At 47.7% G+C, this 12,286-nt stretch overlaps 1 protein-coding gene across 4 annotated transcripts in view; it reads left to right on the top strand.

The window, feature by feature from the left end:
• LOC128404693 (NADH dehydrogenase [ubiquinone] 1 alpha subcomplex subunit 1-like) overlaps nucleotides 1-7,486 on the top strand; it is a 118,227-nt gene extending 110,741 nt beyond the window's left edge. The window contains exons 1-3 of one of the 4 annotated variants that reach the window (XM_053370502.1): nucleotides 2,927-2,950; nucleotides 5,720-5,789; nucleotides 7,105-7,486. In XM_053370502.1, coding sequence (XP_053226477.1) covers nucleotides 5,765-5,789; nucleotides 7,105-7,439 — 360 coding nt within the window. In that variant the 5' untranslated portion in view covers nucleotides 2,927-2,950; nucleotides 5,720-5,764 and the 3' untranslated portion in view covers nucleotides 7,440-7,486. Of the gene's footprint in view, nucleotides 1-2,926; nucleotides 2,951-4,439; nucleotides 4,792-5,076; nucleotides 5,629-5,719; nucleotides 5,790-7,104 lie in introns of those variants that run through there. The other 3 variants (XM_053370503.1, XM_053370501.1, XM_053370504.1) reach the window with 3 other exon arrangements.
• Nucleotides 7,487-12,286: the final 4,800 nt, after the last annotated feature.

Genomic DNA, 12,286 nt, shown 5'->3' with positions numbered 1-12,286 from the left:
TTACCTCCGACTCCGAGCGACTCTTCTGAATCTGAGATTCCTCTGTGGTTTGCTTAATGAAGCCAGTGCTAACAAGGAGAATTCCCAGACTGCAGAATCTCAGCTTTGTTTGCTTTAACATAGCGAAGGCAAAAAACAGACAGCGCTCAATCAAAGCTATTTTTCCTGTTTTTGGCAATTAAGGTTGCAACTCCATGGCTGCAAATGGCACTGAACTGAACTAGCCGTTACTGGTCAAAGCCAGTTCAGACCGAAGCTTGCCACCAGCACCCCCATCTTAAAACTAGTTTGTGTTGGGAGACGGCCAACATACATCCAGGACTGCAGAGCGAGCGGCAGAACAGCTTGCGACTCTGCTAAGAATTTTACAGACAAACCTCTGCACTGTGATCTCCCTTTACCCTCAGTAGCTCCCTTTGCTGCAAGAAAACAGGAGAACCATCAGGTGTGCTCACTACCTCAACCATGCAGTTAACATACTTTCAAGAGAGCGGCCCTGGCTGTAGGGCACGGGAGGGAAGAAAAGGCAGCAGTCTCACTTACAAGGCACCACACCCCAATGAACCCTGAAAGGTTTGCTTCTGGAGTTAAACATCTTCAGGGTTGTACTGGAAAGGGCAAGAAGGCCGAAGCCTCAAGCAAACAGGCTATAAATTGCAGTTCCAGGATTCCTGCATTGCAAGGGGTGGTGGTGCACAAAATGACCCTCAGGACCTTTTCCAACTCTACATTTCTATGAAAAGCAACCCAAAATATTCCCTCTCTACGAAAAAAGGGCCAGTGCGAAGCCAAGTGATGTGATCATCCTTTACATCCAGCAGGAAAAGGGAAGTTACTAGGGAGGAGATCAGCTAAATGAATGGCATGGCTGACTGGGGCACTAAACGAAAGCTACCCAAAGGCACACGGTGTGCTAATGGTACAGACTACCGAGAGCCATGCAAACTTTATTGCCCGACTGCATCAAGCTGTAGGATCTTGTCACTCAGATGTTTCCACAATTAGGCAACAGCCTCTCCTGTTTCCACTTGTCCCGCCCGCTTAATTAGCCATTTTAATTAACCATCCTGCAAAACTTAGACCCTGAGGCCTCTACAGAAGTACAGTTAAGGAAAACTACTTTCAAATTGAGCACATGAAGGGTATTTCAACTTGAGACGGGGGGCGCTGTCACATTAGGACTCGGGTTCAAGCCCCTGATTCAGCCATTAAGGCTCACTGGGTGACGTGGGGCAAATCCCCCCTTTCTTCCTAACCTGCCTTGCAGGCCAAGGGTAAAATGGCAGAACTTAAATCCTTGGAGAAAAGGCAGAATAAGCATTTTATCTAATACACACATAATCAAACCGGAGACTTTCAGGCCTAAATAGACCAGGGCTCATCACTTTTAACATGGGATAACTCCCCCCACCGCCCGGTCTTCCATTTCTAGCTGTTTTTCTAGGCACGGCCTCTAAAAAGAAAAACCTCCCAGACTTTGGAAAGTTTTTAGTAGATATTAAGAGGAAAGCACTACAGGCCTGGGAAGGTCAACCTGATTTCCAGTGCCGCCCGAAGCCACAAGCCGGAGGGACCTGGGGCCACTTCCACTTTCTGTCATGTCGACGGCCTCTCACATGAGGGACCTCCTGCCCCAAAGTGGTTGCCCAATATTTAAAAACCCAGACCATTTTAAAATTCATGCCGGCAATTCCCTTCCCTTTCTCGGATCTCCTCTAAGCTGGTGTAGAAAGAGGCAGGTAGAAGCCACAGGAAAAGAGAAAGATAACAGCATGTCTGCCCCAGGCCTCCTCCTCCTCTCAGTCCTTTTCACCTGAAGCGCTGATAACCCATTTTGTAACTCTGCAATTGCCCAGAAAATGGCTCCCTTCTCCCTCCAGGCAGCAGCCAGCCCAGGAGCCCCGGGAAGGAAGGAAGGGCCCTTCTTCTCTGGGGGAGAAGCTCCCCTCGGAAGAGCAGCAGGGGAGCGGCAGGTTCAAACATCTCGCTCCCGCGCCTGCAGGTGGGCTCTCGCCTGAAACTCCCCCGCTCCTGAACCCAGCGCCTGCCAGGCCGGGAAACGGGGCGAGGAGAGGACGGAGGGGCAGCCGGGCGAGGAGGAAGATGCCCAGGGAAAGAGCCCCAAGGCGAGCTAAGCTGCCCCAACGGGAGAGCAGGAGCCCCGGTGGCCCCAGGTGCGCTCTCCTCATTCGGACCATTGATGAGCCTCGCTCCTAAAAACCCAATAAAAAGTTATTCCAGAACGAAAAACGAGGCTCCTCTTTGGGGGTCAGAAGGAGAAGCCTCCTTGAGGGGGGCCAGTTTTTCGTTTCTCCGCTTGACAAAGCGCCGCCCGCGCCCGCCCCTCGGTTCCCCTGAGTGCGACCCCCGCCTCGGCCAAGGGGCCAAGCCTCCCTCGCGCGCCCCGCTCCGCCGCGCGCCTCCCCCGGAGCCGCTGCCCTGCCCGCCTCGCCGCCCGCCTGCGCCTCTTCCCCCGCCGGCAGGCCAGGCGCCCGGCTCCCTGCTCGCTCCCGGGGCCGAGGACGGAGCCCCGCCGGCGGGAGCGGGAAGGCGCTTGGCTGGGCGGCGCCGGCGGCCCCCGTCTCTCGCCGGGCTCGCTCACCCCTCGGCCCATGGCGGCGCGGCTGCCACGTGTGCGCTCCCTCGCTCCCTCCCTCGCTGGCTGGCTGGCTGGCTGGCTCGCTCTCCGGCTGCTCGGGGTCTCCGCTCGGGGTGCCGCCGACGAAGCCTGTGGTGCCGCGCTCAGGCCGAGTGGGCGAGGCGCCTCTTCCGCGCCAGCTAAAGCCGCGCGCCGCCCCGCCGCCCCGCCCTCCGCCCGGCCGGGAAGGGGCGGAGAGAGGGGGAGAGGGAGAAGGGGCGGCCCGGCAGGGAGAAGAGCGTCCCCCGCGGCCCGAGGCTCCTGGGCGCCCGCGCTTCTCCCTCCGCGCCGGACTCCGGATCGGGCTCCCAGGTACCAACTTCGGGCCGGGCAACTTGTGGCGCTTTCATGCGCTCCCCCGCCAATCCTATATGCAGTATTTCTTTCTCTTTTCTGTAGTGCGAGTGTAGAGTTCTTGCTTTTTGTGGCAGAAATGCGATCTTGCAGCAGCCTGGTGTTTCCGGTGCTGCTGCAGCGTCAGGGCCAAACTGCCTGGCCAGCACATGTCTCAATTGGATGTATTGCCATTGTGTTTCCCTGGTTAATCCCTACTTGACTTGCAAAGTCTTATATTCCACAAATTTGTAATTTTCACGTGGCCAGCACAGTGGTACCTCAGGTTACATACACTTCAGGTTTGAGACGCTTCAGGTTACAGACTCCGCTAACCCAGAAATGGTGCTTCAGGTTAAGAACTTTGCTTCAGGGTGAGAACAGAAATCACGTGGCCCCATTAGCTAAAGTGGTACCTCTGGTTAAGAACAGTTTCAGATTAAGAACGGAACTCTGGAACGAATTAAGTACTTAACCTGAGGTACCACTGTAGAGTTATCTAACCTCCTTCACCCTCCATCCTAAATACAGTTATTTGGATGTAGGCAGACACATCCAGCCAGGCCAAACTAGCTCTGGGAGCGGCTGCCCGGCTCAAAGGCCGTTCACTTTTCTGGAAGAGAGTCAAACTGGGCCGGCAGGCTTCTGATCTAATGATTCTGCTGACACAAATGTTACAAGATTGAGGAAGCCTCTAAATGGTGGGGGGTGCGGGGTGGGGGGTGAAGCCAAACCTCTGCACTGGCTGCACCCCAGTGGCCTCCCCGATGCCCAGGCCTGGGCAGGGTGTCTGGAGGTCCTGGGCTGCCCAGACGACAAGACCCTCCCCCCTCAGCCTCTGATACGAACCAAAGGAAATCAGAGCCGTATGTTTGGCACCAGCTTGGCTGCCGGAGTTGCCAGATGGAAGCCTACAAGGCACCATCCAACCGTCTTAGGGACTCCGCTCCAGATTGGTGTTGGGTTTGCTCAACCTTTTCTTCTCCAAAGGCATCCCACCAGCCAGCCAAGGCGGCTTAGGACCAGAGTTTTTCAGAGTTGGCTCCCTTCCCAGGTGGATGAGCCCCACCTGTCCCTCACTTCCCTCTACAATACGGGCAGAAACCACGTTCTTGACTCTTGAACCCGCTATGGTTCTTAGCCGCTCAATCTGCCAGAGCCAGGGCCTGAGCGAGGGGTTGAGACCCCTCAACTACCCTCACCTGGCTTAGCAGGTCAGTCAAAGCTGCTTCCCAGGGTGTCGCCGCAGTCGCCTGCTGGCAGCTTCTAGGAGCCACAGGTGGGAGCTGAGTGCCGGGTGGGGACCAAAGGTGGACAACCATGATGTGTCTTCCATCAGAGGTGCTACCCCTCCCCAATCACCCCATTCATCCTAACCCTAGAAATACTGTGATAATATCAGCATGGCACTTGTGATGCCTTTTAGTGACCAGGTGAGGAGACGGGACACCACTGGAGCTGGCCTTGCTTCTTGAGGCGATGGGTGGAATCGCTGGGCAAAACCAGAAACCCAAAGTAACCTGCAGGAGAAAAAATAAAATTGCTCCCAAGGTTCTCAGGAAATGGGCAGCAAAAATTCTTTTCTTGGTTAGTTGAAGATTGAAATAAAGGCCCAAGGCTTTTCTAAACGAGGTTGTTTAGAGAGAGAAAGCAAAGAAGCGCAGCTGGTTTTGATTAGCCGTGGGCACCTGCAACTGCTTCAAAAAGCAGAAGACAGCCAGTGAGCCCCAAACAGACACTGAAAACAAACGACTTCATCAGCAGACATCCTGCAAGCAGCACCCAATGTGCCTGCCTCAAAAGGAAAGGAAAATATCCAGGTACAGCATGAGAACATCCCAACTGAAAATAATGAGGCAGCTGCCCTTACTGTACAAGCTGAGCAGCAGGGAAACCTGGATAGCGATGGGGGTGTACAGTGGGACCTCGGGTTACAGACGCTTCAGGTTACAGGCTCCGCTAACCCAGTAATAGTACCTCGGGTTCAGAACTTTGCTTCAGGATGAGAACAGAAATCGTGCTCCAGCGGCGCAGCAGCAGCAGGAGCCCCAAACAGCCCCATTAGCTAAAGTGGTGCTTCAGGTTAAGAACAGTTTCAGGTTAAGAATGGACCTCTGGAACGAGTTAAGTTCTTAACCCGAGGTGCCACTGTCGTTTCATCAGTTTGCATGCTAGATGCCATTTTGGATCAAGATGGAGGACCAAAACATGACTTTGACAGGAATTCACCTGGTATTTGGTGTCATGGGTCCAAACTCACAAATGACAGTATCCATTTAAAAATCACAATATCTGTTGGTTTCTAAAAATTTACAGGATGAATCTGTTCCTTGTTACGAGATGTGGGCAAAAAAATATATACCAAAGAAATACACCTGTCACTGTGTGACATATGCAACTGAACTATTCCTTGCTATTAAAATGGCCATTCTTACAGCACTTTCCCTCCAAATTACAATGAACACAACTGAATGATCCTTGAGCACTTTGAGCAGAGTGAAGATCTGGTTATGTCCAAGGGCAAGTGAAGTTTGCTTGTTGGACTGCTGTTGAATGAATCCATTTATTTCGGTCACTGACCAGAGTGTGGGCTGTTCTTTGTTGAGTGTCAATACAGAAAAGTTGAAGACCTTTCCCAAGGAAATTTTTATAAAGATGTATTGACCATTTTGGCTAAGACCTTTGAAAGACTCCAGTTTGTGTCTAAAGAATGGTCTGTTTTGTAATATATTGTCCTTTGTGTTACAGACAGACAAGCATGAACAGAAAAAAGTCTGACTGGTTTCAGACCTTATGACTGGCATTCACCACAGCCAAGGTAGATTCTGTGTAAAATGTTTTTAATTTACAAATTTATAATTTGATTTAGAGTCCTACAGTATTGTTGAAGTTACATATCTTTCTGTTACTATTAAATGGACAAATCAATCAATCTGTTAGAAGATAGTTCTGAAACGCATAATCCCTGGAGATAGATAGATGATAGATAGATAGATAGATAGATAGATAGATAGATAGATAGATAGATAGATATATTGCAGGAAATTGTTCAAGGACAAAGCTATGCAATGTATATCAAGAAAGTATTTTGGAATAAATTTGGAGAAAAGTGCTGGCAAATGTAGCACAGGTTTGATGAGGGTTGCCATACATCCAGAATTTCCCAGACATATCCAGAATACTGTAGTTGGAAGTAGTGTCCAGGTGGAAATAGCTAAAATGTCCAGGAAAATCCAGATGTACGGCAACACATGTCAGCAGTGTCGTTTTTGGCAACTTTCCTTTAAAACTCTTTTTGTGTGCTCAGCAACTTTGGGCAAAAGTAAAAAAACCACACACAACTGAACAACTTTGCCCAAAAATCCTCAACAACTTTTCTGCCCGGATTTTCACTGTTTGAAAGATGACAACCCTAGGTTTGATAAACAAATTTAATCTTCCAGAATGGAGTCTGTTACACAAAAGATACAGGTAAATTTCCAGGATGAGCGGGGCTGCAGCAGTGGAAGGAACCAGAAGGAAGGAACAGGAACATCAGCTTGTGGGTTGTGTGTACATGAGAGGGGTGCTGTCGTTGTTGCCTGTGTGTTATTCGAACTGGAATAGCGTGGTTTGTGTCTGCACGTGCTGCTGTCTGTATGAAAGCTGGGGAAGGATGCATGTATGGGAACGAAAGGAGAGGGATTGTGGGGAGGGGGGCTAAGGGAGATTTCCGTTGTAGTAGCATGTGGTTTGGCTCACTTAGATGATCTGCACTCGTGTGTTTTACGATCCCTGCAGTCTCTCACAACAATAGGCCATATTCCAGAGTTTTGATAAGACACTGTCTCATCTTTAGCCCGTCCCCCTGGAGTAGTATTTAGAAAAGAACAATGGGCTGCATTATATATTCACCACACTTGGACCACACTGGACAAGCGATAAAGATAATAATAAAAACATTGATGTAATGGTTACAGAGATAATATGTGAGACGTACCGCAGAGCTACAATTAAGTCTGCTGACATGAAATTAGGCAGATTTTCTTTAAGAACAAAACACAAATACATTCTACAATCACAACCCCTCCAGTTTAAGATTCTTCTTTTAAAAAAATAGAATCATTTTTATTATTTTTTTACTGGATTTTCAGAGCACAGAGAAAATCCAAAGAGAAAACAGGCAAACTCTGCTTTGAGAGTGAGGTCGTGTGGCAGCTCTGCTGATGGAGAGGTCTCCAGGGTCGGGGAGAGAAAGAGCCGCCCAGCTGCCGGGATGTGGTACGAGATCTTGCCTGGCTTGGGCCTCATGTACGTGTGCCTGGTCATCCCTGGCGTGAGCACCGCCTACATCCACAGATACACCAATGGGGGCAAGGAGAAGAGAATCGCCCGGAACACCTATCAGTGGTACCTGCTGGAGAGAGACAAGCGAGTGTCTGGAGTAAATCGCTACTATGACTCTAAGGGTTTGGAGAACATTAAGTGAAACCGCAGTACAGTGAAAGCAACTTAATAAACATGCATTTGACAAAGTGTGGAGCATATTGATCGTAATCTCGAGAGGACAGTAAGATTCTAATACTGCACCAATAAAATTGCAATAAAGAAATAAAATACAAAAAAAGGAGAAAACAGGCATCTGTGATACAGGTAAAAAACATCAAAACACAACAGTAAGGGAAGAGAGGTTACATCAAAATAGCTAGCTAGATCAGGGGTCAGCAACCTTTTTCAGCAGGGGGCCGGTCCACTGTCCCTCAGACCTAGGGGGCGGACGCCGGACTATATTTTGAAAAAAATAATGAATGAATTCCCACCCCCACAAATAACCCAGAGATGCATTTTAAATAAAAGCACACATTCTACTCATGTAAAAACATGCGGATTCCTGGCCGGATTTAGACGGCAATTGGGCTGGATCCGGCCCCCGGGCCTTAGTTTGCCTACTCATGAGCTAGATCATAGACAGATCCAGAGATCCATATTTCAAGGGGAGCTGCTGAAAGTTGTTGCAAGTGGTGTTGGTTGGCATGTGCAACGAAGTTCCACTATAGAGCAGGACCCGCCCTGGTGACGGAGGCCAGATCTGCTGCCCCTGTAGATTGTGCTGCCTGAGGCCGTCGCCTGGGTGCTGGCCCTGCCATGCGGAGTGAAAAGTGTCAGGTTTACCAGTGCCCGGCAGAGCTTGAAGATGACATATATTTATAGAAATGGCCATAACCTAAATGTGTTAATGCCATATTCAGAGGTCCAAGTCTTCTAAAAGTTTTCCTCTTCTGTACGATGGTTAATTGAGCAGTTACTGTTTTTAAAAAATCAGAAGATCTTTAAATAATATATCAACGTTGTTTCCTTTGAAAATGGAGAGAAGGGTCAGTTGTGGTGACATTTCATTTTGTCCTCGTATGATTATTGCAATTTCTTTAAATGCTATGGACCAGAATTCACCAACTCTGGAACATTCCCATCATAAGGGAAAGTGGGTATTTTGGCCTCCACAGCTGCACCAATGATCAGGTTCACATCAGATATGAATACAAGAGATTTGAACTGTTCCATCTATGGCATGGGCATAGCCAAGGGGCGACAGGGGGGCAGCTGCGCCCCCCTAAATCAATAAAAATCTAGTTTCTCCTCCCACCCCACCCCCAACAAAAGCCTGCCTCCCCTTACAAAAATCCTGGCTATGCCCATGATCTATGGCCCAAAAAAATTAATGTGATTTCCCTGGCATGAGCAGAAATAGATTTCATCTGTTTATCTCCCTGTATTTTTCCTATTCCTTAACCTGCAGGTATCGTGCAGCTTCGTCCCACGCAGATTTCAGCCCTGTGAATGGTCACAGGACAGTGCATGTTTTGTGAACCACCATGCGCTCTTCAGATGAAGGGTGGTATATAAATTTAAGAAATAATGGTGACAATGTTTTTCAAAATAACTTTTACACTTGTTTTGTTAAATCAGGTTGCTTTGGCAAATTAAGTACAAAGCATAAATCTTGTTAGAGTTTACACACACACACACACACACACACACACACACACACACAGCTTTTAATATTTTATACAGAGAAACAGAATATAAATATATTGAAGAAATAAAAAAGGAAATAAAGACCAGGAGGCTTCATGGAAGACAATAAAGGAAATGTGTTTAATCAGATGACTAAATGGTGTGTGGGACTCTGATACACATATACTGCCTCAATCTCTATTGTCTATTCTGTTAGGTCACATTGGCTAATAAACTAGAGAAATAATGAAACAGTCCAGAAATATTACTTTTGTTTCCTTCCTGTTACCTCACCATTCATTTGAAGATCTTCTATATTTAAAAATCTATGTTGCACCAAAGTCAGGCAGCAGAAGTACTGAAGCTGAAATGAGATCCAATGAATAATCTATATGAATTAGGTTCAATGGCAATAAAAATATTTGTCTTTTTCAAAGGGTAATTTGCTTATGGAAGACACAGAAAACAAAAAAGTGATTATGTGTAACTGGATTGCCATTGACCTTCCAGCTGTTAATTATGGCTCTCACACCCTCTGCTGGCTTGTTTTGTGGTTTTAATGAGATCACCGGAAGAAAAGAGCCTCTGATTCCATTAAAGGGGAACTATTTTGTCATACTGTTTCAAAGCAATGTGAAACCACCAGGGAAAGCAAAAGAAAGAAATATGCAGTAGTGGAAGTGGCTAAATGCAAATGGACAGGTATTAAGTACCAGGAAATAACATTCCACTATTTCTAAGTCGAAATAAAAAAATTGCCCAGTAGCACCTTAGAGACCAACTAAGTCTGTTCTGGGTATAAGCTTTCATGTGCATGCACACTTCTTCAGATACACTGAAACAGAAGTCGCCAGGCCCTTCTATATAGTGGGAGGGTGGGGTGGGGTTTTTCTCAGAAGGCTAGTAGGACATGGGGGATTGACTCAATGGGTATGGTAAACCTGTTGATGACTGTTAACGACTGCAATTAGTCCTACAGGAAAAAGCAAGGGATAGTGTGCAGATGACCAAAAATAGTTTTAGCATATGTAATGAGACAAGAATCCAATATCTCTATTCAGACCAGGTCTCTCCATAGCTTTCAGTTTAGTAATAAGTAATTCAGCAAGTTCTCTTTCAAGTCTATTTCTGAAATTCTTTTATAATAAGACAGCTGCTTTGAGATCCTGTATTGAATGTCCTGGGAGACTGAAGTGTCCTCCTACTGGATTCTCTGTCCTGTGAGGTTAGGTTGCCAACTTCTGAATCAACTCACATAGCTTCCCCATTAACAGCAATTTCGCTCACAAGAATTAGCAAATGATAATGCTGGACTCTGTGCCAGGAAATACCTTAATGATTTTGGCAAAACTGTTTGTGGGGAAATTGAGCCTCATTTGCTTAACTCCAGTTAATGCATGAAGGGGTTAAGACCACAGAGTAAGCAGTCATCCCAGACTGATCCAGGTCACGCCCCCTCACCTTGGGACAAGAGTTAGCAAAGCTCTTTGTTCATTCTCTTTTCCACCAGGTAATCAAGGAGCAACCAGCCTAGATGGCCGCATGGCTTTAGCAAAGCCGTTTTTGTGTTTCTATACAAAAAAATTAGAAACATTCTGTCTACCATGTGAACTCCATGTGTGGAAAAGTTCTGAACCTGGTTGCTCCCGGCTCAGACTGTGTGCATGGCTTACAAGTCATGTTTGTGTTTCTAGACCAATAATTTAGGAACATTTTACCAATTTTTGTAAGCCAAGTTTTGCTGCCTGTGTTTTCTTGCTGCTGCATGGAAAAACACATGAATCTGACCTTTGTAAGTAAATTAAGTTTTTAACTTGCCAAATGTGCTCTTTCAATGCTAAGGGAAATAACGGGAAACATTGGAAAGGAACTTAAAAGGGGATATTTTAAGGGTCTAACAGGCTGTATTTCCACACTTGTGTTTTGTTATTCCACGCTACCTGTTTTGTGATTTTAAATCTACTGGGTCTCTCTCACCAAAGAATCCTTGCCCCAAACCTAGATCTAGGCATCCTGGAAATTATTATTTTATTCTTTAACCAAACACTTAAAAAAACAACCCCACACTCTTAAAGGTCCAGAGGGAGGAAAGACTGGTTGGTGTTTTGTTTGTTTGTTGTTTAGCCAGGTGGCAACTCTTGCCTTCCCCTGAGGCAGCTGCAGCACCACCATCCGGGGACTCCTTAAGACCAAGGGCTCGCCCACACTTCTGTGTTTGATTCTGGTCCTGCTTACTCCTTTTTCTGAAATAACTGTAGCCAGCAGGACTCTTAATGAAAAAGAATGACTCTCTGTCAGGCTCGGGGAATCAGGTCCCTCCCACGGTGGCAGCCCAGAATCAGAGAAGCGTTAAAAAGCAATTTATTCAATAATTACAGAGAACAGTGAAGGAATGTATCCTTCCTAATAATGGTGTCGCTCCAAGTAAAGTCCCACCCCTCTACGTCCCCCTTATTGGACGTCACTCCTGCATCAGTTAATCTGAGCTTTCTGCCTCTGAGCTCTCTAATACCCGCAATGCCCGCCTGGTCTTGGAGGGAGGGGGGTCAGGAACGCTTTCCAAGGACACTGAATCTGTCAGCTGCCTGCCCCCCTGGTGCTTCTCCTCCTTCCTGCTCTTCCTCTTCCAGTCTTTCCCAGCTTCTGCCCTCTGCAGCCTCTGAACTATGCCCTTCTGCAAACCACTCTTCTAAATCTATACTGTCCTCCTGTTTTTGTTTCAGGAGAAGTGGGGCAGCCCCCACCATTCCTCTTCAGTCCAGTCCCTTATATCCGTGGGGCAGTGCAATGGGATAAAGCGGAGTGGCAGTGAGGCCTGGCAGCAAAGGCACACTAGTGTGGGCAATCTGGTGCTCCTGCCTCTGCACCTGCCCAACTCCTGCCCTGCCCTGCTAAGCAGAAGGGATGCCACTTCTGGGCGCCTGGCTTCCTAGTGGCACCCCGTCAGCTGCTCTTGCCTTGAGCAGCCAATGTCCTGCTCCTGCTGCCGCAATTGGCCTTCTCCTTTTCCTAAAACTATTGTTGTCAGCCTTGCTCTCGCGGCACGAGGGGCTCAGGGGGCACCCAGGCTCCTGCCAGGAGCGGTGTCACTGCCATTTACCAGGACGGGCAAGAGTGGCAGGGAGCTCATGCCAATGCAGGTGCACGGCTGGAGCAAATCCGTTGCTCCTGCTGGGGTTTAGGAATTAGGTTTATTCTGCTTTGCGGTTTATTGTAGCGCATAATAGCCTCTGACTCAGCAGTAATAAATTCTGTCTTGATCCTCTCTAATTAAGTAAAATACTAGTGTCCTGTGCTGAATCATAGATTCAAGGTGCCAAC

The sequence above is a fragment of the Podarcis raffonei genome, chromosome 17, assembly GCF_027172205.1.
Source record: "Podarcis raffonei isolate rPodRaf1 chromosome 17, rPodRaf1.pri, whole genome shotgun sequence".
NCBI classification, from domain to species: Eukaryota; Metazoa; Chordata; class Lepidosauria; order Squamata; family Lacertidae; genus Podarcis; species Podarcis raffonei.
Note: the sequence above shows the minus strand (reverse complement) of the source record. Positions and strands in the feature narration are given on the sequence as shown.